The 27,268-nt window shown below is 45.0% G+C and overlaps 1 protein-coding gene across 2 annotated transcripts; it reads right to left on the reverse strand.

Annotated features, from left to right (window-relative positions):
• Positions 1-5,163: 5,163 nt before the first annotated feature.
• Positions 5,164-26,504, reverse strand: me3 (malic enzyme 3, NADP(+)-dependent, mitochondrial). Of its 2 annotated transcripts, none has more exons than XM_020461207.2 (15): positions 26,153-26,504; positions 23,539-23,759; positions 14,586-14,716; positions 14,038-14,187; positions 13,864-13,939; positions 13,596-13,757; positions 11,834-11,937; positions 11,623-11,732; positions 11,241-11,338; positions 10,464-10,577; positions 10,056-10,161; positions 9,719-9,861; positions 9,348-9,521; positions 7,915-8,013; positions 5,164-7,777 (listed from the first exon to the last, which is right to left on the reverse strand). In XM_020461207.2, exons 2-15 carry the CDS (start codon positions 23,752-23,754, stop codon positions 7,616-7,618), a joined length of 1,845 nt encoding a protein of 614 aa, XP_020316796.1. In that variant the 5' UTR covers positions 23,755-23,759; positions 26,153-26,504; the 3' UTR covers positions 5,164-7,615. The 2 variants fall into 2 exon arrangements, with proteins under 2 accessions (XP_020316796.1, XP_020316797.1); XM_020461208.2 differs by having other exon boundaries at positions 26,167-26,368.
• Positions 26,505-27,268: the final 764 nt, after the last annotated feature.

Consider the following 27,268-nt stretch of genomic DNA (forward strand, 5'->3'; position numbering starts at 1 on the left):
GTTCTGCTACGTACGAAACCCTGACCCAGAATCAGGTCGTCTACGAGTGATTTATCACCAGGTTCCCCACAAACATGCAGTGTGCATCAGGAGATCACTAACGGCTCTACTCACCTGCCAAAAGAAGCAGGCTATCCCGGGACAACCAAAGATCCGCGGCGCTACGGTATCGTTACATTTAGGGGGGATTCTGACTTAGAGGTGTTCAGTCATAATCCCACAAATGATAGCCTTGCACCATTGGCTTCTCAGCCAAGCACATACACCAAATGTGCTTGGGTGATTTGAGTGCAACCGCAACAGGTGGGTATGCTCCTTTGAATTTCGTCAAGTTGACATTCGGTGATCCGTGCCCAGTGGGAACCTAGGCTTCTTCCATCCGATTTATGGGTCTGAAGCAAATCAATGGGTGTCGATGGTACTACCCACATCAGATGTAGGCCTCCCTCCCCAGACAAGCTGGAGATACCTCTCCCTACTTCGTAGGGGATGATCCAGATCCTTGCAATGCCCTATCACTGCGGGGCCAATGGGTTTAGTTTCCGCCTCGAGTCTAGGGAGCGTAGAGGAGACCTCCCCACCTATAATGTGTGGTGTCCCGCACTCAGGCGAGCCTGAGGCCTGGTAGTGTCAGATAATGGTAAGGCACATGCCATCTCCACGACATGCTCCAAAGAGAGTGGAGGAGAGCTCCCACATAGAATGTGTGGAGTCCCGCATCCAGGCGGACCTGAGTCTTGGCAGTGTCCATAACTGCTAAGCACATTCTATCTCCATTAAGTGCTCCACTGTTAGCGGGTCCAGCCAAAGCCAGCATTTGATTCAAACCTTCGCAGTTTAGAGTTAGCTAAGTATACGGGGGACGCGTGTTTAAACGTTTCACCACAGCCGCTCTGTGATCAGACTGATGTCAGTAGTACACTTTCATCAGCCCCCTCCCCCTCCCAGCCAAAGCCAGGGATGTGTTCATTCTCTGATTGGCTTCCTGTCCAGGTCAGGATTCATTTACAATAGCTCCGCAGCAAATCGTTGAGTCTGGTGGAACCGCCCTCACATTTTCATGCTTGACCGAAAGCCCCATATTCCAGGACCGACTGCCGCCTTCCGTTAACGATCAACAGCCGTCACCAACTGCAGGACTTTCTTTGCGTACGGACTAGGACCGAGGTAACTCCAGTTTGGTTTGCATCGTTAGCGACACTGAAAACAGGTGACATACAGGGAGGGATTGGAAGAGCCCTGCTAGAGGGCTACCTCGTTATCTCCCTTACTAACACTAAGGACTACTTAAGAGAGTCATTGCTACTCCCGCCGCTTACCTGCTCTTCATTGAATTTATTCACTTTGACAGAGCACTAGGCAGAAATCACATCTCGTCAACACCCACCTCAGGCCTTTGGGATGTTTTGTTTTAATTAAACAGTCGGATTCCCCTGATCCACACCAGTTCTCTCAGCTGCTAGGCGCCAGCCGAGGTGACCCGCCGGAGACCCAGCGTAAACGTGGCCGGCAAGCGCCGTAGCTGGGGAGATCCGTGAGAAGGGCCCGGCACGCGTCCAGAGTCGCCGCCAACCGCCGGACTCAACCACTCACCGGTCCACCTTCGGCCTCCCGGCACACGCAACCCCTTGTGTGACCACGCACGAGAGCCCCCGAGATGGGCCGCACAACAAACTTCCAACGGTGGCGAGAGGAGGGTGACGGAGCGACAGATGAAAATGGACAAACCAAAGGGTGTGCAATATAGAAAGGTAGTCAGTGGACATTCTGAACCTTGTTTGATTCCAGTAGGTCACATCCTGTAATAATCTAATGATTGTGTCATGATATTTGGGCCAGCAGAAAATGGTCAAACACATCCTGATCCAGAGAACCATCTTCCAGCTGTCAGAGAGACTGGCCTACTCCCACAGCCTTAAGCAGGCCAAAGCCCTTCCAGCAGGTCTGTCTTTTGATCACACCTACTGTATGCTGTTTGGCCCCACCTCACATATTTCTTTAACTCCCTGCTCTCCTATGTGGGTGTGTGAGAGTGTTTTAGGGAACATACAGTGTACAGGTGTGTGTGTGTAAACATAAAAGTAAGAGTGGGTGTCCTATTTGCACAGGTGAGGTTCCGGTGGTCTAACTGAACTACACGTCCCTATCGTTGGAGAGCCCGTTTGACTGCGACCAGGTGGAGGGGTATGTGAGGGAGACACTGCTCCTCTTGCGCCAGGTCATCTCCACCCAGCGGTCCATCCTCTACCTTCCACAACATTGGCCTCCTCTCCTTCCAACACCCCAGGTGGGCTAATGGTATAGTCTAGAAATGATACAGTATAGACATTTGGGATCATTGTTTCAGGTGATGGATAGCAAAACAAAAGTCATTTGGAAAAAGTAGATGTCCACAATTCTGATATGCTCCCAAAACAGTGATTAGTTAGTGAGACGCACAAGGCGTGGAACGTTTTGATCCCCATTGGGATCTCGTTGTAGTAGTGTTTGTGTCTACTACACTGCACAGACTGACTTACTGATGCAGTATAGCTGTCAACAAGACTATAGCAATGGGTTAAGTTTGAAAGTGAAGAGAGATATTTAATTAGTTTGAGGTCCAGAGATCATCTGAAAATGTAACGTCTTTACTTAGTCTCATCACCAGGGTCAGGATGAATTTCTAAAGGAACTTTGTCACTGCCAGGGTGCTCTGGACTCTCTCCAATGTGTGCAACTTTACTTACTCCTTATAAAGCCCTTTTGTAACTGGTTGGTTGTAACACTACTACACAATTGGTCATGCGACATCAGTAGACGATCCTAGAGAGGTTTGGATATCATAAGAGAGAACATTGGAGATTTTATGTGTGTTTTTTATCTTGTAAAAGATTCTATGAGATGAGCGCTGTGTGCAAACTTTTGGTGCACCTTCAGCGTCTGTATGTGTGGGGGTGGGTGTGTCTGTTCTGATCTGTGTCAATGTGTGTGTTTGTGGTTCCAGGGGCTGGACATCAGTAAATGTCTGGTGTCTGCCAGCCAGCAGAGAGACAAGGCAGAACAGGCCCTACTGTTGCCTAGCAACTCCACCGGAAAACAGGGGGTGGCAGAGGAGATGGGAGAGGTAACTGAAGGGGATGGGCTGCATTCATCAGGACCATTGAATGGCTTCAAACAGTTGCTTAAGCAATATATTTTTTGCACAATAACTTTGTGGAGGAGAGAGGAGCAGGTAGAGGGACATCAACTCTGAGAGGATCAGTGTCCAACAGATGAGCTAGAAGAGTGTGAGAGTCATCTGGCACAGCTGTTACCTTTGAAATATGTTACTAATCCTTGGGGAAGCTTGTTGCATTACTGCTGTTGTGTGTTCTGTAGGAGTCGTGTTTCCTGTGCAAGCACCATGCTCAGTAGAATGTACCGGTGTACATGGGTGGAGATACTGAGAGAGGAGCAGGAGGAAAACCTCCTACTGCACAACGAGCAGGAGAGAGATCAGCTAAACCTACAGAGGGAACAGGCAAGCTCACATACACGTCCTCAATTATACAACAATACAAAACCATGATTACTGGAGAATAATTACCCGAAGGGACCACCTCCAGAGTTCAGAATAGACAGATGTTTTTCACCCTATTTTTACCTACTGAGTCAATTAGTGAGGAAGTCACAGAGGGACAGGAACAAGTGATGAACCTACTTTCTCTCTCTCTCAGGCTGAGCAGCATCTGATCCGGGAGAACAGAGGTTGGCAGCATTTAACCTGGGTGTGGCGGAGGCTGCAAGGGAAAGTTCTGCCTCAAGACCCAGCAAGTTCTATGTGAGTCCCTGTGAATACTTCTATTTAATTTGATGTGTTTCTCCACTGAGATCTATAGTAACTTCACGGCCTCCTCCCCAGGGCTCGTTCAACTTCCAGGGCCGCCCGCTGATGACCCCGCGGCTGCCCAAGCAGAGGCAGTACCTGCAGGAGCTTCTGGAGCAGGCTGACAGCAGACGGAGCAGACAGATACAGGCCCACCAAGCACAGGACCTCATACACCGCCTGCGACAGGTTCAGCTAGCAGCCGAGTGTGTGTGTGTGTGTGTGTGTGTGTGTGAGGGGGGGAGCAAGTGCACAATTTCAGAGAGAGGTGTAAAGAAAGAGAATTCAGCAAGGGTCTGTAGATCCTCTTTGCTTTGCAGCTGGAGGAGCTCAGCAGGAAAGCGCCTGACAGGCAGCCGGCCTCGGAGGGTACCCCATTTGTCCTGTACGACTGTGCCCCCCAGGCGATAGCGGAGCAGAGGGCCAGGGAGCTGTATCTGCACCAGCTCCACAGCACCAACAAGAGGATGAGGGGGGCACAGCTCCACCTGGCCGCCAAGCACAGGAGAGAGACGGACATGATCAACAGGACCAACAGAAAGTGAGAGAGAGGGAGGGAAGGGAACAGACTTTGGTAGAGGCTTTGAGAGGGAGTGGTACTCGTCTGCTACTTCCATTCAACACAGTTTTGAAAATATCAGAACCCAGAACCAAATCGAGTAGATGGCAAGCACATGCAAAATCTGGTTCTGGGTTTGGAGATGAATGACATAGCAATATAGTAAAGAATGGTTATGATTGATGGAGAGCAGCACCAATGATTGTTTCCCTCCCCTAGGATGATAACTCACCAGATCCTTGCCATGATAGGCAAAGAGGAGACGTGGGGGTGGAGCATGGAAGCGAAGAGACTCAGAGAACTGGATATAATGTGTATTATAAACTGGGTGGTTCAAGCCCTGAATGCTGATTTGCTGACAGCAGTGGTATACCACAAGTATGACAAAACATTTATTTTTACTGCTCTAATTACGTTGGTAACCAGTTTATAATAGCAATAAAGCACCTCGGGGTTTTGTGCTATATGGCCAATATTCCACGGCTGAGGGCTGTATCCAGGCACTCTGCTTTGCGCTAAAGAACATCCCTTAGCCACGGTTATTCAAGTGATCCTGAAATAATAAGGCCTATATAAAATGTAAAGAGTTGCCCTTCCTGTCTTTCAATGAATAAGGCCTATAAAAAGTGTTGTTCCTCTTGTTTCAGGGCTGGCTGTTGCCTGCTGATAGACCAGTGCTCAGGGCTGCAGCGATGTCTGCAGTTTAAGAGGCTCTCCAGCTACAGTGGAGAAACCAACGTGTGGAAGGACACACGCTACATCAGCAGCATGACACAAAATGTGTTAATCATCAACAAAACACTCAGTAGTTTTGCTAACAATATTCACTTAGTGCCTTTTTTATTCCCTTCAAAACATACATTTTTCCTTGAACCCCAAATAGAATTCCTTCTGTGGTGCATCACGCCTATGCAGAGCATAATATTCTCTGGGGGAAGGAAAATATAACATTTACCATGTCTGTCATTACCTTTGGCAAAAACACCGAAACCGAAACAGGCAACGCTTTATACAAAACTACACACAAAAAAGATGCAACCCCTCCATTAAAAAAAAAAAAGCATACCCAAAGAGGCAATCACATATGTAATTATTATAGGCGCTACTCTTGCTCTCGAGAACCCAAGGCATTCTCAGCTATAAGCACTGCTTATTGGTGGGAACATGTGAACTATAACTCGACGCTGTTTTAAATGTTTAGAAACGTCAATCATCATCGTTGCGATACGGTTTTGGAAACATATGGAACCTATCTTTCATATTAGCGAGTAAGAATCTTACCAAATAAAAAAGATGAACTTACTGAAGCAGGTTTGCCGACATCCATACAACTGTATGCCTACCGTTGACGAACTACACTTTCTCTCCAGTTATGCTTACACAGGTGCTCGTCCACGATAGATAGCTAATAAGCACAGGTGGTCTTCTGTAAACAAGCGCTGCAACATGGAGATATGGCCGTGTGGGAACACCAACCCTATAAAAGGTGTGTAGTAATTTAACCTTTTTGTTTTTAGAAAAAAATGTTTTTGCCGATATGGAAGCTACTTTCCTTATGTTTCCAAAATCATACCGCAAGCGATGTGTTAACGTTCAGAACAAGCGGTGCTCTTAACAAAACTCCCCCGGCCAGAAGTTACCGTCATGAATAGATGCTAAAGGTAGTTAGCGTCTATGCATGGGCTAGTGGTACACTAGTGTTTATTAAAGCTTCCTCTATCATGTACACAAACGTCGGGCACCGCACAGACCTGAAGTCCCTTGTGGCTCAGTTGGTAGAGCCCGGCGCTTGCAACGCCAGGTTCGTGGGTTCAATTCCGACGAGTACGAAGAAAATAGAAAATTGCACTCACTACTGTAAGTCAGATAAGAGTGTCTGCTAAATTACTCAAATGTAAAAGTCAGTTCCTAATGGTAATGATGTCGGGGATAAAAATGTAGCTAGTCATCTCGTTAAAACTCTGACACGCATCAACAGGGAAGTCTAGAATAAAAATACAAGATGAACAGGGTGTCCTATTTTAAATTCTATAGGTTATCTAACTGGTCCTCTTGTAACCCAGGCTTTGGCAGGAGTGTAGCCTAAAGTATGAAGTGACAACTGGGAGCAAGAAATGGTCAGTTAATAATATATTGGAGTTGTGCTATAAAATCAATGATACTGCAGTGTGAACCAGCGTGTACATATTCTTTGCTAATATCTGATAGAATCCTCCAACTAAAGACGAGAATCTGCAGGATATTACATGTGAGGTCAGGAGGTCAAATGGAGGCCGGCACTATGAGGGTTTGTATTTATGTCCGGACAAGAGGTCCATCTTAACAGTCTAAAACTGGCAGTCTCCTCCTATGCTTGTCTCCTATCTTTTATCGAGACTAATTTGAAAACAATGGACAGGTAAAGGCGATATGGGATTCACCCATCCACTTTTCCAAGCAAAGGAAGCAAGGTAAAACTATTGAGATGCAACCTACAATAGATGACAGAGACCTTTCGGGAATATGCCATTTCTTCCTAAATTAGCCTATTAGTTATTAAAGCGAGTCCAAAGATGCTCAACGGAGTGTGTTATTTGGGGTTCAATCACAAATAAATAATCTCAAAATAGAATATAGAATGTATAGAACAGATAGGGTTCCCTCAAGTTACACATGAAATGTCGTGGCACTAACCTGGCAATTTGATTATATGGACACATATAGAGATATGGTAAACAAAGCAATTACAAAAGTCAAGGGGGACATCAAATGAAATGACTGAACCTTCAGAAAAATACCCCTTAAATTATATTTCTGCTGGTTAACCATTTGTAATCTCCTACAGATGTACATTCTATGGGCACTGGGGAGTGTCTAGAGGCAATGGAGTGTCTCGTCTTGATGACCTAGCTGCAGAAGGCTTTGGGAGCGTTGCTCTGCCCAGGCGTTGAGGACACATGCCAGATCTTACAACGCCTGGATAGGTATTTTATGTATGAGTTAACCACATATGTTATAGCATTCTGGTGCCGAAAGGCACTGCCGATGCCGTGGAATGCGACCATTGGTTGATGCATGCAACGTCTGAGCAGGGGAACGCGACTGTTGAGTGATGATTGGGGAAATTAGGCGAAATCTGGAGAGGCGGCAGCGCATGTCTGATATGTGTAGCTCCCTTGTGCTGTACTGAAGGATCGAACGTTGGGGATAGAAAGAGAGGTGGCTGATGGAGTTCACACGTCCTGGACTTTCATGGCGTCCACGGGCCAGTCGTAGGTGTCCTGGACGAAGGAGTCATAGTCGGGGCTGTAGACATGGGAGAGCACAAACGCCTCCTTGTCCTTGGGCTCCGGGTACAGGGAGGCAATTTTGTGTCTGTACGCATAGTCAACCACCTGAGAGATGGGTAGAGAAAAATATAAATTAGTTACACAGAACACTAATGTATTGACATGGAGAAAGTGTCTTTCTCTGCAGTAACAAATCTGTGTTGATGGGGGAATGGTTTTGTGGGGTGGAGTCAGTCTCTAACCTTGACAGCGATCTTAAAGGACACTTCTCTGATGCCGTTGAGTGGAGGGTAGAGTCTTCCCTCGGCCAGGTGCTCCTCCGTTACCATGTCAGCTATCGCCTGAGAGAGAGAGAAACAGGAAATGAAAAAGAGAAGTAAAGAAATGGAGGGCTCTATGCTCTACCACTTTGGATTTGAAATTATACAATGACTGAGGTTAAAGTGCAGACTGTTTCTAAACACTTCTACATTAATGTGGATGCTACCATGATTATGGATAATCCTGAATAATCATGAGTGAGAAAGTTTGACACACATATCATGCCCCCAAGATGCTAACTTCTTTCCATTACAATAACAGGGGAGGTTATCATTTTTTTGGGGGGGGGGTATGATATTTATACCTCCAACTTTCTCATTCATCATTATTCACGATTAATTCAGAATTATTCGTAATCACCGTAGCATCCACATTAATGTAGAAGTGTTTAGAAACATACTACATTCTTATTTACAATAAAAGTGACTCCAAAATGACAATACAGTATTTACCAGTCATTTCTATTGGGCACAAAATAATCTGAAATGCAACCAAAACAGACAGAAAATGCATTCAACAAGTTTGTAGAGTCACAAGCTTGATGTAAAGAAGTGCATTTGTCCCAATACTATTGGTCCTCTAAAATGGGGGGGACAGTCTGTACTTTAACCTCATAGTCATTGTATCACTTAAAATACAAAGTCCTAGAGTATAGAGCCAAAACAACAAAAAATGTGTCATTGTCCCAATACTTTTGGAGCCCACTGTATATATTTAGATCAATGATTTTTTTCAAGAAAGGGAGAATCCATCCATGAATATAGTGCATTCCGAGAGTCCTTCTATCCAAAGGGGGCGTTCTGTCATGCTGGCACAAACTCTGAGCTCACTGGGGCGTGGCTACTGACTGGGCACAAGTTCAGATGAAAAACATTTCTCATTTAGATGGCTAAAATCACAATGCTATCTTCACAAAACTATTCTCATATTTCATTATATAATATTTACAAAATTTAGATGTAAACCTGATACATAAGATGTGTACACTTTCAGAGTTACCGTTACCTTGATATACCATCCTTAATGACATCACAGAATAATAAACTTTAACCACATATTTAGAAATCGCCCAGTTTTCCTAACCACACCAATATTTCTACTTTGATTTTTCAAACGACACAAGGTCAATTGGAACAATAATATAAAAATATATATATTTTACAGGGTAGAACGTTTTTTTAAATTATATTTTACGAGTGGACAGAAAAATGTTGAAATTGAAACTAATATTATATTATTCAACTTGAACAATAGTATTAGATCATTGGATTGATAAGCATTACATACACACTTTACCTCTGCTATTTGGGAATGTTTTTTGTTGAAAATGTCAAATTAAAAGGCAAACAGTTACCTCGGCTGTGGTGAGGAAGATGTCGTCAGAGATTTGGCGCACCCCGCAGGCGATGACCCCCAATGCCACGCCAGGGAACACGTAGGCGTTGTTCCCCTGACCGGGGATGAAGGAGCGCCCGTCAGCCAGGGTCACCTTATTAAAGGGGCTGCCACTGGCAAAGATGCCCCGCCCCTGGGACAGAGGAAGAAAATGAGAAAGAGAGCAAGCGAGAAAGTGAGAGAGAGTAAAAAAGAGAGCCTTAATTCTATTTCAGATCATTCTATTTCTATGACAGCAAGGATATTTAGTAAGCGTACATTGATTGGCACTCGAACAAGGGAACAGTGAGTGAATGTCTATTCTCTAGGTTAGGATCAGAGTTTCAGTACCTCGGTGAGTTGGTAGCACTGCTCGGCGGTGCACTCTGCCTTGCTGGTGGGGTTACTCAGGGCGAAGATGATGGGCCTCTCGTTGAAGGACGCCATGTCCTTGATGATCTTCTCAGTAAACGCCCCTCCGATGGCCGCCACTCCTGCACACAGGAGAAGAAAAGAAAAGAAAGACTACTGAGTGTGAGAACAAAACACGCATATCTTCCTGAGATGCTCTGCAATGTTGAGTTTCTGTCCAGTGTCCATTACTGGTCTGTTTCTAAAGAAACATTCTGTACATGACAGATGAGCCTTAGTTACACTGGTGAGACAATATGTGATCATGGCAACTGACCGATGAGGGCGGTGGGCTTGACAGTGTGCACCACCTCCTCCAGGGTCTTGATGTGGGCGTGGTCGTGGGCAAACTCCTCCTTCTCATGGTTCAGGTTTCCTCTGCCCTGTGGGTCACACCATGGTAACATAAGTCAGTCTGACATACAACTGGATCCAGTTCAGGAGGTTGTAACGTTCTGAACGTTGCCCATAGAACTGACTGACATTATTCCCTATTCTACATGACAGTGCAGCATAACTGATCTACATGATCTTTCTATCTGAAAATTCTGTAACATTGCATCCTACTGAACACTGAACACCAATGTCTTGGTGGACAGCTCAGGAGAAGGCTGATTAGATCAGCGTTTTGAAGCTATTCAAGTGTATTAGGAGGTTAGCTATGATAATATGGTATTTCTGTTACCTTGACGATGAGGCCCCTGGAGTCGACCATCCAGATCTTCTTTGCGGCTTCCGTGGCCGACACCCCCTCCTTCGCCATGGCCATGATTAGCAAGTGGGCAATGCCCAGTGCAGCCTGGGTAATAAAAAAAAAAGCAGTGGTAAAGTCCTTAAATGAAAATACTTGAAAGTTCTCCTTATGTCGTTTTGGGGGTATTTATATTTTTGACGACTTACTTCACTACATTCCTAAAGAAAATAATGTTCTTTTAACTCCATACATTTTCCCTGATACCCAAAAGTACTTATTACATTTTTATTACTTAGCAGGACATGAAAATGGTCCAATTCAGACACATCAAGAGAAATCCCTGGTCAGCCTCTGATCTTGCGGACTCACATGCTTCTTTTGTAAATTATGTCTGAGTGTTAGTGCCCCTGGCTATCAGTAAAAAATAATGTTTTTGTAAAAACGATGCCATCTGGTCTGCTTAACATAAGGAATTTTGATACTTTCAAAAATATTTTTGCAATTACATTTACTTTTGAGTCTTTTTCTATTAAGGTATCTTTACTATTACTCAAGTATGACATCATTGTAAAAAAGACAGTTCCATGATGAATCCTGCTACTAAGCAATCTACCCAATCACTGCCATGCAACATGATGATTTTCAAGCCATTTCATCTGCATGCTTGTTTTATCTTTCAAGGCTTGATTCAAGAGTCAGGTTTCCCCCAAAAAATCAACATATTTTGGTGTTTATAATGAACACAGATCAGCGCATTTGTCCTCTTACCTCCCCAGCCCCCTGGAACACAAAGGTGTGGTCTGACAGTTTGTTCTTGGTGATCTTCAGAGCAGCCAAGACCCCAGCTACTGCTACTGAGGCTGTGCCTAGGAGAGAGTGAGTGAGACAGGGAGAGAAAGAGACAAGCACAGGAGACATAAGAGAGAGGGTGAGAAACACAAGGGATGGGTTATACGGTTGTTCTCAGAAGTCAGAATGGTTTTGCACATCCATCTTTCAACAGTACACAAAACTCTATTATGCGTCTCTGACTAAGACCACAGGAGGGCTTCAAGTCATCCATACAAACAGGAGGGCATCAGTCATCCATACAGCAAATAAGGCGTATTGAGTGTGAATAGATTTGACAGGGAAAAAGAGAACAAGTTACCTTGGATGTCGTCGTTGAAGGTGCAGTAACGGTTGCGGTATTTGTTGAGGAGGCGGAAGGCGTTGGAGTTGGCAAAGTCCTCAAACTGGATCAGGCAGTTCATTCCATACCTGCATTCCGTGGAGCAGTGAACAGTCAGTCAAATTACACACACACACACACACACACACACACACACACACACACACACACACACACACACACTACCTACTTGTCAGTAACTGCCTGCATGAACTCATCGATGAGGTCATCGTACTCCTTTCCTCTGATCCTCTTGTGCTTCAGGCCGATGTACAGGGGGTCTTCCAGGAGTGCCTGATCAAAAATAACATTTCACCCTCAAGCTCTATGACGAGGGCCTCCAGGAAATAAGGGAAGTAACTAAGTGATAGTGGAGCCCTGAATTCCAAATCATCATCTAGCACCTGTCCAACCCCTTCAGAGCTACAGGAGGGGGGAGGGGCTAGGGGTCCATTTGGAATTGAACAACACTGTTATGCAATCTTGGTGAATCCTAAAATTATTGTATTCTTACCTTAACCCTACTTAGATCTCACTGCCATACAACTACCAGCAGCATATTTAGTTCACTAGGTAAGATATAAACTCAGCAAACTTAACATGTGTTAATATTTGTAAGAACATAAGACTCAATAACTGAGACATAAACTGAACAAGTTCCACAGACATGTGACTAACAGAAATGTCAAAAGTAACTTTCAGTATCTGGTGTGGCCACCAGCTGCATTAAGTACTGCAGTGCATCTCCTCCTCACGGACTGCAGCAGATTTGCCCGTTCTTGCTGTGAGATGTTACCCCACTCTTCCACCAAGGAACCTGTAAGTTCCTGGACATTTCTGGAGGGGAATGGCCCCGGGCCCTCACCCTCTGATCCAACAGGTCCCAGACATGCTCAATTGGATTGAGATCCGGGCTCTTTGCTGGCCATGGCAGAACACTGACATTCCTGTCTTGCAGGAACTCACGCACAGAAGGAGCAGTATGGCTGGTGGCATTGTCATGCTGGAGGGTCATGTCAGGATGAGCCTGCAGGAAGGGTACCACATGAGTGAGGAGGATGGCTTCCCTGTAATGCACAGCGTTGAGATTGCTTGCAATGACAACAAGCTCAGTCCGATGATGCTGTGACACACCGCCCCAGACCATGATGGACCCTCCACCTCCAAATCAATCCCGCTCCAGAGTACAGGCCTCAGTGTAAAGCTCATTCCTTTGACGATAAACGCAAATCTGACCATCACCCCTGGTGAGACAAAACTGCGACTTGTCAGTGAAGAGCACTTTTTGCCTGTTCTGTCTGGTCCAGTGATGGTGGGTTTGTGACCATAGGCGACATTGTTGCCGGTGATGTCTGGTGAGGACCTGCCTTACAACAGGCCTCAGGACAGCCTGAGCACTGATGGAGTGATTGTGCGTTCCTGGTGTAACTCGGACAGTTGCTGTCATCCTGTACCTGTCCCGCCGGTGTGATGTTTGGATGTACCGATCCTGTGCAGGTGTTGTTACACGTGGTCTGCCACTGTGAGGACGATCAGCTGTCCTTCCTGTCTCCCTGCAGCGCTGTCTTAGGCGTCTCACAATACGGACATTGCAATTTATTGCCCTGGCCACATCTGCAGTCCTCATGCCTCCTTGCAGCATGCCTAAGGCACATTCCCACAGATGAGCAGGGACCCTGGGCATTTTTCTTTTGGTGTTTTTCAGAGTCAGTAGAAAGGCCTCTTTAGTGTCCTGGGTTTTCATAGCTGTAACGTTAATTGCCTACCGTCTGTAAGCTGTTAGTGTCTTAACGACCGTTCCACAGGTGCATATTCATTAATTGTTTATGGTTCATTGAACAAGCATGGGAAACCGTGTTTAAACCCTTTACAATGAAGATCTGTGAAGTAATTTGGATTTTTACAAATTATCTTTGAAAGATAGGGTCCTGAAAAACTCCCGGTAGAAGTACCTGGTTGTCGGTGCCTACGTCCAGCAGGACTGGTAGACACTGCTGGGGTGGCACTCCTCCGCAGGCCGTGTACAGGGCCAGTTTACCCACTGGGATGCCCATGCCGTAACTGCCCAGGTCGCCCAGACCCAGGATACGCTCTCCGTCCGTAACCACAATGGCCTGGGGATACACACACAAGGTTTGGTTCACATGGTGAAAATTGTTTACACCCTTGTGTCCATATCCTGTACCATGGAGTAAAGTGTGTGTGTTAGGCACTCCTTACCTTGATGTTCTCCTCAGGCCAGGAGTTGAGCATGGTGGCGATGTGGCCTTTATCATGGATGGTGATGAAGAGACCTCTGTGGGATACATGCTAACACTTCAGAACCACTATCATCGATCATCACACAACAATTCACTGGGTGTGTGTGTATGTGTGTGTGTGTTTCATGTCTACCGTGGTCTCCTGAAGGCCAGTCCGTACTGTTGGCAGGCCAGCCCTACAGTGGGGGTATAGACAATGGGCATGAACTCCTCTACATCAGATGTCAGCAGGCGGTAAAACAACTTCTCATTCCTGTCCTGCAGAGTCATCAGCAAGATGTACCTAAGAGAGAGAAATGGAGAGAAAATGGGAGGAGAGAGAGAGACAGAGAGAGAGGGAAAGAGACAAAGATTCAGAGAGACAAAGAGAGAGAGACAGACAGAGAGAAAGAGAGAGAGACAGAGACAAAGAGAGAGTGAGAGACAGACAGAGAAAGAGAGAGAGACAGAGAAAGAGAGAGAGACAGACAGAGAGACGAGAGAAATGGAGAAAGAAAATGGGGGGAGAAATAGAGAGAGAGAGAAAAATGGAGAGAGAGAAAGAAAGCAGAACAAGGTGAAACAAAGACCAGTAAGTGATGAGGGAGATTAAAGCTACTGTATGTGTATTTTTAGCCATCATACAGTATGTGTGTTGTGTGTGTTTGATTTGCATCTGAGTGAGTGTGTGTGCGTGCTCACTTGTCGAGGGGGTTGCGGCCCTCGTAGCTCTTCATGATACGGAGCACCTGGACGTCCTGGGAGAGGTAGACGGGGGGCAGCAGGCCGTGGATGCCCAGCTGCAGACGCTCCTGTAGGGTGAAGGCCATGCCCTGCAGGGGGGTAGAGACGCACACATCCAACATAAAGGGTCAACGATAGCGCTGTGTAACAGACACCATCCAATGTTGTAACATTGGTATAGCTAGCATTGATCTAGCTAGTTCTTGTTCACATAAACACCCAGTTATCAGGCCTTTACAATTATTGTCTTCAATAGAGAAGCTTGAGAGCTTTAGCTGTGTTGTGGTTCTGATCATGTCTTGAGCATTCCTTTTTTTAGGCCTATTGCATGTAGGGAAATTCATATAGTTGCTCAAAGGGCTGACCGGACCCCAACTTTGTGGTCTGGTTGTGCTTAGTGCCATGTCAGTATTCTGGCGTTCCCTCTTTCTCACACACACACTCGCTCTAGCTCTTTTTTATTTCTTCAAATGGAAAGAATTCTTCAGAAAGCAAGAGGCTCGTCATGAAAATAAAATAACATTTTCAGGAACTTGCTACTGTAAATGTACTACTATTGTAGTGTCAATATGTAAAGTTGTGATAGTCTAATGTAAAACTTGCACCTAGGGTTTGGTCCATTAATAATAAACAGCTGTTAATATGTCAATCACAGTGACACACAGGTTTCTGGATCAAAAAGGGGCTTAGTTGGTGGGCGTGGCAGGGGGCGTTGCAATCTGCGTGGTCGGCCCATCGGTGCAGCTGAATTTAAGAGAACATTTTAGCGCCCCCCCATCTTGGCGGTGTAGAGAAATCTTTGACTTTTTAAGCCAATTTTGTGCATTCTACTAATTTATCCATAAAGTTCAGACATTTTTTTTTGCATTTTTAAAGCAGATTTGCTGCAATTCTGTACATTTTGGCATGGAGCTGAAAGAAAATGTTGCAATTTTAAAACAAATGTCCTGCTAGTCTACATATTCTGCCATGGAGCTGAGATAAAATGTTGTAGTTCTAAGGTTAATTTCCTGCAATTCCATGCATTTTGCCATGGCTAATGCCGTGTTCTTTTTGGAATTTTCAAATCACCCTGACTGTCAAGCTTTTATTTTGGTAAAGATTATATTATGAAAAAGATATACTGTGCCTTAAAGTATTCATACCCCTTGACTTATTCGTCATTTTGTTATGTTACAGCATTAATTCAAAATTGATTAAATATATTTTCTCACCCATCTACACACAATACCCCATAATGACAAAGTCACAAGATGTTTTTAGACATTTTTGTTAATTGATTGAAAATTCTGAAATATTTCATTTGCATAAGTATTCAACACCCCCAAGTCAAAACTTTGTAGAAACCCCTCCGGCAGCGATTACAGCTGTGAGTCTTTCTGGGTAAGTCTCTAACTGCTTTCCACACCTGGATTGTGTAACATTGGCACATTATTCTTGTCAAAATTCTTCAAGCTCTGTCAAATTGGTTGTTGATCATTGCAAGACAACCATTGTCAGGTCTTACCATAGATTTTCAAATAAATTTAAGTCAAAACTGTAACTTGACCACTCAGGAACATTCACTGTCTTCTGACACATTTTAAGCAACTCCAGTGTAGATTTGGCCATGTGTTTTTGGTTAATGTCCTGCTGAAATGTGAATTCATCTCCCAGTGTCTGGTGAAAGCAGACTGGTGAAAGCACAACCCCGGCGCTGACAAAGATGGCCGCCTCGCTTCGCGATCCTAGGACACTATGCAGTATTTTGTTTTTTACGTGTTATTTCTTACATTGGTACCCCAGGTAATCTTAGGTTTCATTACGTACAGTCGGGAGGACCTACTGAATATAAGAGCAACATCAACTCACCATCATTACGACCAGGAATATGACTTTCCCGAAGCGGATCCTGTGTTCTGCCTTCCACCCAGGACAATGGATCGGATCCCAGCCGGCGACCCAAAACAACGACGCCTTAAAAGGGGCAAACGAAGCGGTCTTCTGGTCAGGCTCCGGAGACGGGCACATCGCGCACCACTCCCTAGAATACTACTTGCCAATGTCCAGTCTCTTGACAACAAGGTTGATGAAATCCGAGCAAGGGTAGCATTCCAGAGAGACATCAGAGACTAACGTTCTTTGCTTCACGGAAACATGGCTCACTCGAAACACGCTATCGGAGTCGGTGCAGCCAGCTGGTTTCTTCACACATCGCGCCGACAGAAACAAGCATATTTCTGGTAAGAAGAGGGGCGGGGTAGGGCTGGTAAAACCCTGGATCATTGTTATTCTAACTTCCGCAACGCATATAAGGCCCTCCCCCGCCCTCCTTTCGGGAAAAGCTGACCACGACTCCATTTGTTGCTTCCAGCCTACAGACAGAGACTAAAACAAGAAGCTCCCGCACGCAGGTCGGTTCAATGCTGGTCCGACCAATCTGATTCCACGCTTCAAGACTGCTTTGATCACGTGGATTGGGATATGTTCCGCATTGCGTCCAACAACAACATTGACGAATACGCTGATTCGGTGAGCAAGTTCATTAGAAAGTGCATCGACGATGTTATACCCACAGCAACGATTAAAACATTCCCAAACCAGAAACCGTGGATTGATGGCAGCATTCGCGCGAACCACTGCTATTAACCAGGGCAAGGTGACCGGAAACATGACCGAATACAAACAGTGTAGCTATTCCCTCCGCAAGGAAATCAAACAAGCTAAGCGTCAGTACAGAGACAAAGTAGAGTCGCAACTCAGACACAAGGTATGTGACATGGTCTACAGTCAATCACGGATTACAAAAAGAAAACCAGCCCCGTCGCGGATCAGGATGTCTTGCTCACAGACAGACTAAATAACTTTTTTGCTCGCTTTGAGGACAATACAGTGCCACTGACACGGCCCGCTACCAAAACCTGCGGACTCTCCTTCACTGCAGCCGACGTGAGTAAAACATTTAAACGTGTTAACCCTCGCAAGGCTGCAGGCCCAGACGGCATCCCCAGCCGCGTCCTCAGAGCATGCGCAGACCAGCTGGCTGGTGTGTTTACGGACATATTCAATCAAACCTTATCCCAGTCTACTGCTCCCACATGCTTACTGCCCCAATAGGTCCACAGACGACGCAATCGCAACCACACTGCCCTAACCCATCTGGACAATAGGAATACCTATGTGAGAATGCTGTTCATCGACTACAGCTCCGCATTTAACACCATAGTACCCTCCAAACTCGTCATCAACCTCGAGACCCTGGGTCTCGACCCCGCCCTGTGCAACTGGGTACTGGACTTCCTGACGGGCCGCCCCCAGGTGGGGAGGGTAAGGTACCAACATCTCCACCCCGCTGATCCTCAACACTGGGGCCCCACAAGGGTGCGTTCTGAGCCCTCTCCTGTACTCCCAGTTCACCCACGACTGCATGGCCATGCACGCCTCCAACTCAGTCATCAAGTTTGCGGACGACACTACAGTGGTAGGCTTGATTACCAACAACGACGAGACGGCCTACAGGGAGGAGGTGAGGAGGCTCAAGAAATTCGGCTTGTCACCAAAAGCACTCACAAACTTCTGCAGATGCACAATCAAGAGCATCCTGTCGGGCTGTATCACCGCCTAGTACGGCAACTGCTCCGCCCACAGCTGTAAGGCTCTCCAGAGTGTAGTGAGGTCTGCACAACGCATCACCAGGGACAAACTACCTGCCCTCCAGGACACCTACACCACCCAATGTCACAGGAAGGCCATAAAGATCATCAAGGACAACAACCACCCGAGCCACTGCCTGTTCACCCCGCTATCATCCAGAAGGCGAGGTCAGTACAGGTGCATCAAAGCTGGGACCGAGAGACTGAAAAACAGCTTCTATCTCAAGGCCATCAGACTGTTAAACAGCCACCACTAACATTGAGTGGCTGCTGCCAACATACTGACAGAACTCCAGCCACTTTAATAATGGAAATTGATGGGAATTGATGTAAAAAATATATATATATCATTAGCCGCTTTAAACAATGCAACTTAATATGTTTACATACCCTACATTACTCATCTCATATGTATATACTGTACTCGATACCATCTACTGCATCTTGCCTATGCCTTTCTGTACCATCACTCATTCATATATCTTTATGTACATATTCTTTATCCCTTTACACTTGTGTGTATAAGGTAGTAGTTGTTGAATTGTTAGGTTAGATTACTCGTTGGTTATTACTGCATTGTCGGAACTAGAAGCACAAGCATTTCGCTAGACTCGCATTAACATCTGCTAACCATGTGTATGTGACAAATAAAATTTGATTTGACTGAACCAGGTTTTCCTCTAGGATTTTGCCTGTGCTTAGCTCCATTCCTTTTCTTTTTAGTATCCTGAAAAACTCCCCAGTCCTTATCGATTACAAGCATACCCATAACATGATGCAGCCACCACTATGCTTGAAAATATGGAGATTGGTACTCAGTAATGTGTTGTATTGGATTTGCCCTGAACACAACACTTTTTATTTTACCTTTTATTTAACTAGGCAAGTCAGTTAAGCACAAATTCTTATTTTCAATGGACGGCCTAGAAACAGTGGGTTAACTTCCTTGAACAGGGGCAGAATGGCCTTGTCAGTTCGGGGATTTGATCTTGCAACCTCTCAGTTACCAGTCCAACGCTCTAACCAATAAGCTACCTTTGCTTTGCCACATGTTTTGCAGTATTACTTTAGTGCCTTTTAGGAAACAGGATGCATGGTTTTGAATATTTGTATTCTGTTCAAGCTGCCAGTTAGGTTAGTATTGTGGAGTAACTACAGTACAATGTTATTGAACAATCCTCAGTTTTATCCTATCACAGCCATTGTCGAAAAGATATTAGTTTGTCTCTATGGATGGTTTGTCCTCTGGCAAATCAACTGTAAATGTCTGTGTTCCTCAAGGCTTTGTTTTAGGACCACTATTGTTTTAATTTACCTCTTGGTGATGTCATTCAGAAACATAATGTTAACTTTCACTGCTATGCGGACAACACACAGCTGTACATTTTGATGAAACATGGTGAAGCCCCAAAATTGCCCTCCCTGGAAGCCTGTGTTTCAGACGTAAGGTAGTGGATGGCGGCAAATGTTCTATTTTTAAACTCAGTCAAAACAGAGATGCTAGCTCTAGGTCCCAAGAAACAAAGATCTTATGTTGATTCTGACAAGAGACGCAGACTCGGTCTCGACCTTTAAGTGTTTATTGAAGACTCATCTCTTCAGTAGGTCCTATGATTGAGTGTAGTCTGGCCCCAGAGTGTGAATGGAAAGGCACTGGAGCACCGAACTGTCCTTGCTGTCTCAGCCTGGCTGGTTCCCCTCTCTCCACTTGGATTCTCTGCCTCAAACCCTATTACAGGGGCTGAGTCACTGGCCTACTGGTGCACTTCCATGCTGTCCCTAGGAGGGGTACGTCACTTGAGTGGGTTGAGTGACTGACGTGATCTTCCTGTCCGGGCTGGCACCCCCCTTGGGTTTGTGCCGTGGGGGAGATCTTTGTGGGCGTATTATACTCGGCCTTGTCTCAGGATGCTAAGTTGGTGGTTGAAGTATCCGTCTAGTGGTGTGGGGGCTGTGCTATGGCCAAGTTGGTGGAGTTATATCCTGTGTGTTTGGCCCTGTCCGGGGGTATCGTCGGACGGGGCCACAGTGTCTCCCGACCCCTCCTGTCTCAGCCTCCAGTATTTATTTTATGTTTATGTGTCGGGGCTAGGGTCAGTCTGTTATATCTGGAGTATTTCTCCTGTCTTATCCGGTGTCCTGTGTGAATTTAAGTATGCTAATTCTCAAATTCTCTCCCTCTCTCTTTCTTTCTCTCTCTCAGAGGACCTGAGCCCTAGGACCATGCCTCAGGACTACCTGGCCTGATGACTCCTTGCTGTCCCCAGTCCACCTGGTCGTGCTGCTGCTCCAGTTTCAACTGTTCTACCTGCGGTTATGGAACCCTAACCTGTTCACCGGACGTGCGACCTGTCCCACACCTGCTGTTTTCAACTCTCTAGAGACAGCAGGAGCGGAAGAGATACTCTGAATGATCGGCTATTAAAAGCCAACTGACATTTACTCCGGAGGTGCTGACCTGTTGCACTCTCTACAACCACTGAGATTATTACAGTCATCTAGGAACATTTGTACATTTTGGCCATGTTCTGTTATAATCTCCACCCGGCACAGCCAGAAGAGGACTGGCCACCCCTCATAGCCTGATTCCTCTCTAGGTTTCTTCCTAGGTTCTGGCCTTTCTAGGGAGTTTTCCTAACCACCGTGCTTCTACACTTGCATTGCTTGCTGTTTGGGGTTTTAGGCTGGGTTTCTGTACAGCACTTTGTGATGTCAGCTGATGTAAGAAGGGCTTTATAAATACATTTGATTGATTGATTATGTTTTAAAGTCACCATTGGCCTCATGCTGAAATCCCTGCGGTCTCCTAATTTACCAGCAACTGAGTTAGGAAGGACACCTGTATCTTTGTAGTGAATGGGTGTATTGATACACCAACCAAAGTGTAATTAATGCTCAAAGGGATATTCAATGTCTGCTTTTTTTACTAATAGGTGTCCTTCTTTGCAAGGCATTGGACCTCTCTGGTCTTTGTGGTTGAATCTGTGTTTGAAATTTACTACTCGACTGAGGGAACTTACAGATAATTGTATGTGTGTGGTACAGAGATGAGGTAGTCATTCACAAATCATGTTAAACACTATTATTGCACAGAGTGACTCCATGCAACTTATTATGTGACTTCTTAAGCATATTTTTTCTCCTGAACTTATTTAGGCTTGAAAAACATAATTCCACGTTGATATTATGGAGTATTGTGTGTAGGCCAATGACGTAAAATATAAATATAAAATGTAAATTTACTTAATTTCAGACTGTATCACAGCAAAATGTGAAAAAAGTCAAGGGGTGTGAATACTTTCTGAAGGCACTGTAGGTCCATTATCTTTATCACATGTGTTGTTGTTTTTTACACTATTTGGATTTAGGCATCCCAAAAAAATGCTTAGGTGGCCAGCCCAAGGACTTTAATGGCAGAAAAATCACTGCTTTCTCATACTATGTGATGTTAATGGGGATTTTTCCCCTGAGTCAGATGAACTCGTGAGAACCTAAGAACTGTTTGATGGTGTGATTGTTAAAATGTTTTAATAACTGGTGATATAAAATGTCCTTCAATATGCTAAGGGGTTAATGGGACTGTGTTAGAGATTAATGGTCATAATAGAGAGCAGACTTTGAAACAGTTGTCTGGAGGATGAAAGGTCATGTATTGGTCCCTTTCTACAACTTACAAGTCTTTGCTAAGTAAAGCCCCGCCTTATCTCAGCTCACTGGTCACCATAGCAGCACCCACCCGTAGCACTCTCTCCAGCAGGTATATTTCACTGGTCAGCCCCAAAGCCAATTCCTCCTTTGGCCGCCTTTCCTTCCAGTTCTCTGCTGCCAATGACTGGAACGAACTGCAAAAATCACTGAAGCTGGAGACTCATATCTCCCTCACTAACTTCAAGCACCAGCTGTCAGAGCAGCTCACAGATCACTGCACATAGCCCATCTGTAAATAGCCCATCCAACTACCTCATCCCCATACTGTTATTTATTTTTCTCCTTTGCACTCAAGTATCTCTACTTACACACTCATCTTCTGCACATCTATCACTCCAGTGTTTAATTGCTATATTGTAATTATTTCGCCACTATGGTCTATTTATTGCCTTACCTCATTTGCACACTGTATATAGACTTTTTCTATTGTATTATTGACTATGTTTGTTTATTCCATGTGTAACTCTGTGTTGTTGCTTGTGTCGCACTGCTTTGCTTTATCTTGGCCAGGTCGCAATTGTAAATGAGAACTTGTTCTCAACTAGCCTACCTGGTTAAATAAAGGTGAAATAAAATTAAAAAACATTCAAACATTTAAATTAAGTGCAACAAAGACATAAGTAATTCAACCACAAGATGGAAATACATTATTCGCACACTTACATAATCTGACTGACACACACACACACACACACACACACACACACACACACACACACACACCTTTGAGATAGAGCAGCAGTTAGAGGCCCTAAAGTAAAGCCATCAAGGAAGCACAGCTGACTAGCCATGGCAATTACACTTTCATAGATAGAGAGAGTTGGGTAATGCAAAGAGCAGACTAAAAACACCTATACCCTATAATATGAAAATGTCTAGTGTACAAAAAAGGCCATCAGTGTTTTTTTGTGTGTTTTTGAATCATGTTTCCTCACATAGAAAGTGCAGAACAGCAGTTCTAACAATGGACAATTCCTGTCCAGTTCAGTCTCATTGGCATCAACAATGATGACCTAGAATAACCTGAAGAGGGGTGTCACATGGCCCCTTTTGGATCGGGCTATAGAGATCCCAAGGCTCAATTGAACCTACATCTGCAGGGGCAAACAATATCAGAAACAGAGCAATACTTGCATTTCACTCTTCACCCTTTATATCTATGTTACTATAATGTTCCAAACCAGACAGTCACACCCCCTTTACCTAAAGCTCCCTTATCAATGGGAACTTTGACTGACCTGATACTTACAGGTAGTTTTGAGAGCCAACGGTAACTAGCGTTTGCGCAATGACTGTACCCATAGACATCCAGTCATTGCACGAACGCTAGTTAGCATTGGTTCGCAAGAATACCTCCAACTTCCTTCGTACTGGAGACAGAGACATAAAAATGGTATCCACGAGTTCATCTAACACTGGGAGAGTACAGAAAGGGCCTAATTTACAAAATCCTAAAGTATCTAGCCACACACACTGTTTAACATTGCAACATATAATATCAATTGTTTAAATGAGTGCAGCGGCTTTTCATCTGATGGCACTGCACTGTCTGTGGTGGTCTAGGGATTTACCTTGTTCAGGTGGGGGTTTCTGGTGATGTCATAGCCACGCTTCTTGGTGCTGACGCTGCCCTTGCGGCTCGAGTCCGAGTGGCACACTCTGACAGCCTCGAGGCAGGTCGCACGGGCCACGGTATCAGGATGGCCCGTTGTGCCCGCGAGGACCCTCATAGCGCCCGCTGTCATGCGTCTGCACAGCGACACACTCCTGCCTGGTAGGGAGTTCATATTTCCTGTGAAGAGAGAGGGAGGGAGAGGAGGTGTTGACTTTTCCTAAATCACTTCTGTTTAAAAAGAGAAGGGTGCAACTGCAGCCTGAAATTCAGGGCGTTCCTGCATGTGGGCATACCTGCATCTACAGGAACCCTCTAAATACTTCTATTGGTCTATTTTTAAGCTATGACTCAAATCGGAGGGCATGCTGTCCGGTCCTCTGGCAGTCTCTATGGGGGTGCCACAGGGTTCAATCCTCGGGCCGACTCTTTTCTCTGTATATATCAATGATGTTGCTCTTGCTGCGGGCGATTCCCTGATCCACCTCTACGCTGACGACACCATTCTATATACTTCCGGCCCGTCCTTGGACACTGTGCTATCTACCCTCCAAACGAGCTTCAATGCCATACAACACTCCTTCCGTGGCCTCCAACTGCTCTTAAACGCTAGTAAAACCAAATGCATGCTTTTCAACCGTTCGCTGCCTGCACCCGCACGCCTGACCAGCATCACCACCCTGGATGGTTCCGACCTTGAATATGTGGACATCTATAAGTACCTAGGTGTCTGGCTAGACTGTGAACTCTCCTTCCAGACTCATATCAAACATCTCCAATCGAAAATCAAATCAAGAGTCGGCTTTCTATTCCGCAACAAAGCCTCCTTCACTCACACCGCCAAACTTACCCTAGTAAAACTGACTATCCTACCGATCCTCGACTTTGGCGATGTCATCTACAAAATTGCTTCCAACACTCTACTCAGCAAACTGGATGCAGTTTATCACAGTGCCATCCGTTTTGTCACTAAAGCACCTTATACCACCCACCACTGCGACTTGTATGCTCTAGTCGGCTGGCCCTCGCTACATATTCGTCGCCAGACCCACTGGCTCCAGGTCATCTACAAGTCCATGCTAGGTAAAGCTCCGCCTTATCTCAGTTCACTGGTCACGATGGAAACACCCATCCGTAGCACGCGCTCCAGCAGGTGTATCTCACTGATCATCCCTAAAGCCAACACCTCATTTGGCCGCCTTTCGTTCCAGTTCTCTGCTGCCTGTGACTGGAACGAATTGCAAAAATCGCTGAAGTTGGAAACTTTTATCTCCCTCACCAACTTCAAACATCTGCTATCTGAGCAGCTAACCGATCGCTGCAGCTGTACATAGTCTATCGGTAAATAGCCCACCCATTTTTACCTACCTCATCCCCATACTGTTTTTATTTATTTACTTGTTTTGCTCTTTTGCACACCAATATCTCTACCTGTACATGACCATCTGATCATTTATCACTCCAGTGTTAATCTGCAAAATTGTAATTATTTGCCTACCTCCTCATGCCTTTTGCACACAATGTATATAGACTCACCTTTTTTTTCCTACTGTGTTATTGACTTGTTAATTGTTTACTCCATGTGTAACTCTGTGTTGTCTGTTCACACTGCTATGCTTTATCTTGGCCAGGTCGCAGTTGCAAATGAGAACTTGTTCTCAACTAGCCTACCTGGTTAAATAAAGGTGAAACAATTTTTTTAATAAAAAATAATAATAAAAAAATATATAGGCGGGAAGCAGGGGCATTTCAATACAGTAGGTGGCGGTAATGCACCATAAAGTTGGATGCCAACTGCTTATAAACCCCATAGAAGAAAACGCGGGGGCAACAACAGTTGCTAGCTTTTATTTATCTAGGCAAGTCAGTTAAGACCAAAATATGATTTACAATGATGGCCTAGCAAAAGGCAAAATACCTCCTGCGGTGACAGGGCTTGGGATTAATTTTATTTGTAATAAATACAATATAAATATAGGACAAAACACATCACAACAAGAGAGAAAGCATAGCTATATAGCTACCCATATGGGCACTGTTATCCTGCAGTTCATACGATGACGGCTGGGGTTTGGTAAGCGGGAACGATGACACTGTGCTAGTTTAGCTAGCTAGTCCAGGAGGGACTCCTGTACACGACAGGGGGGGGGGGGGGGGGGGGGGGGGGGGCGTTCATGCAGTAACCAATGGGATGCCCGAGGGCACATGCAGGAATGCCCCGAATTGCGGCCTGCAGTTACATACTATTTATTTTTTTACAGAAGACCTAGAATTGAATGCACGCAACCTGCATACCATCCAATGTCAGCATACAGTAGCCTAAACAACGCTAGGCCCTGAATCTATAACGTATGGCTAAGCATTTAATTCAATAAGGAAGTTAATTCAACACTCGCAGTAGGTAAACAACAGGTGCCACGATGATGATGGCATTGTAAATACGGTGTTTTTCAGTATCCATCCTAAATCGACAAGTTAATTTTGCATCTTGTTGGGCAACTGTGAGCTATATATGGTCTCAAAATATAAGCAGCAGCACACACATTGGGTTATTTACAAAACAAATTAAGTACCTTTAGCTCGCTACCTGAAAACCGTTTGACGCTGCCCTTGAGTTCCTATCCGTAAAAACCTTCAATCTTCATAGGGTTTGGTGGCAGACGACTGTTTTTCTCCGTCGCTGATGTTTTTATCAGTGGATGTTGAGATGAATAGTCTGAAACAGCTGATACAAGCTTCTTTGACATTGAGGCTTCACTTCCCAATGAATCTGCAGAAGAACCGCCCTTTTCGTCAAGACCGTCCAATCAGATAAAGCGAAATGTGATTCATGTCCCTACGCTCCTCCTTCCTGTTTCTGTGTACTGTATTTTCCATTGTTATAATTTATAGCTCTTCCTGTATCATATCAAAGAGAGTCCCCGCACAGGCAGAAGGGATAACCCAGACACATCACAGGGGCTATAAAGCTGAAGCATCCGTTTACAGCGGTTTCTCACCACCAAATATGGTAGTGAGAGGAAGTCTAGTCGCGGGTAGTGGGAAATGGAACGAGGAGAAACTGGGCCGGGTCTGCTAATTTTCTTATCGATGAAACATCTGATCTCAATACATTTTCTGTTCGCAAAAGTCAAATCTGTTACGAATACAGTGCTGTAAGTTTTATAGACTTGACGCTTTGCCAAAGTAGAAAACAAATTGCGTTGTTTGTGCACTCCAGAGAGGCGTTCCCTATAATAAATATATGATACAACAGGATCTCGCTAGTTTGTGCTTGGCTTTGCCCACCTCCTTGCTTGTTTAACCCGCTATGCTTAATTTGCTCCCACTGTAAACGCCATAGATTTAACTATTTGTGGTACTAGTGTTGGAGTCTTTGATCATATCCACGTACTGAATTAAACAGATGCTCTGTCCGGTCTGCAATGCTGAGTCAACCTCCAGATTCAGATGCACTGTATACCCACAGAGACATTGAGAAAAAGTGCAGATGTTCAGAGGTGTGCGCCACCATGCAGAGAAGTATTTATTTTAATTTAATTTAACCTTTATTTAACTAGGCAAGTCAGTTAAGAACGCATTCATATTTTACAATGACGGTCTACCCTGGCCAAACCCTCCCTAACCTGGACGACGCTGGGCCAATCGTGCGCTGCCCTATGGGACTCTGTACTACATTCTGTTCTGTA

This window comes from Oncorhynchus kisutch, linkage group LG26 (assembly GCF_002021735.2).
Source record: "Oncorhynchus kisutch isolate 150728-3 linkage group LG26, Okis_V2, whole genome shotgun sequence".
In the NCBI taxonomy this organism is placed as follows: Eukaryota; Metazoa; Chordata; class Actinopteri; order Salmoniformes; family Salmonidae; genus Oncorhynchus; species Oncorhynchus kisutch.

Excerpts from the sequence above, each read along its gene's own strand:
- me3 (XM_020461207.2), bottom strand. The coding sequence starts at position 23,754 with ATGAACTCCCTACCAGGCAGGAGTGTGTCGCTGTGCAGACGCATGACA. Across the intron at positions 14,717-23,538 it reads GAAACCCCCACCTGAACAAG|GGCATGGCCTTCACCCTACA; the intron begins GTAAATCCCTAG and ends ACCCCCCTGCAG. Across the intron at positions 11,733-11,833 it reads ATGCAGGCAGTTACTGACAA|GTATGGAATGAACTGCCTGA; the intron begins GTAGGTAGTGTG and ends CACGGAATGCAG.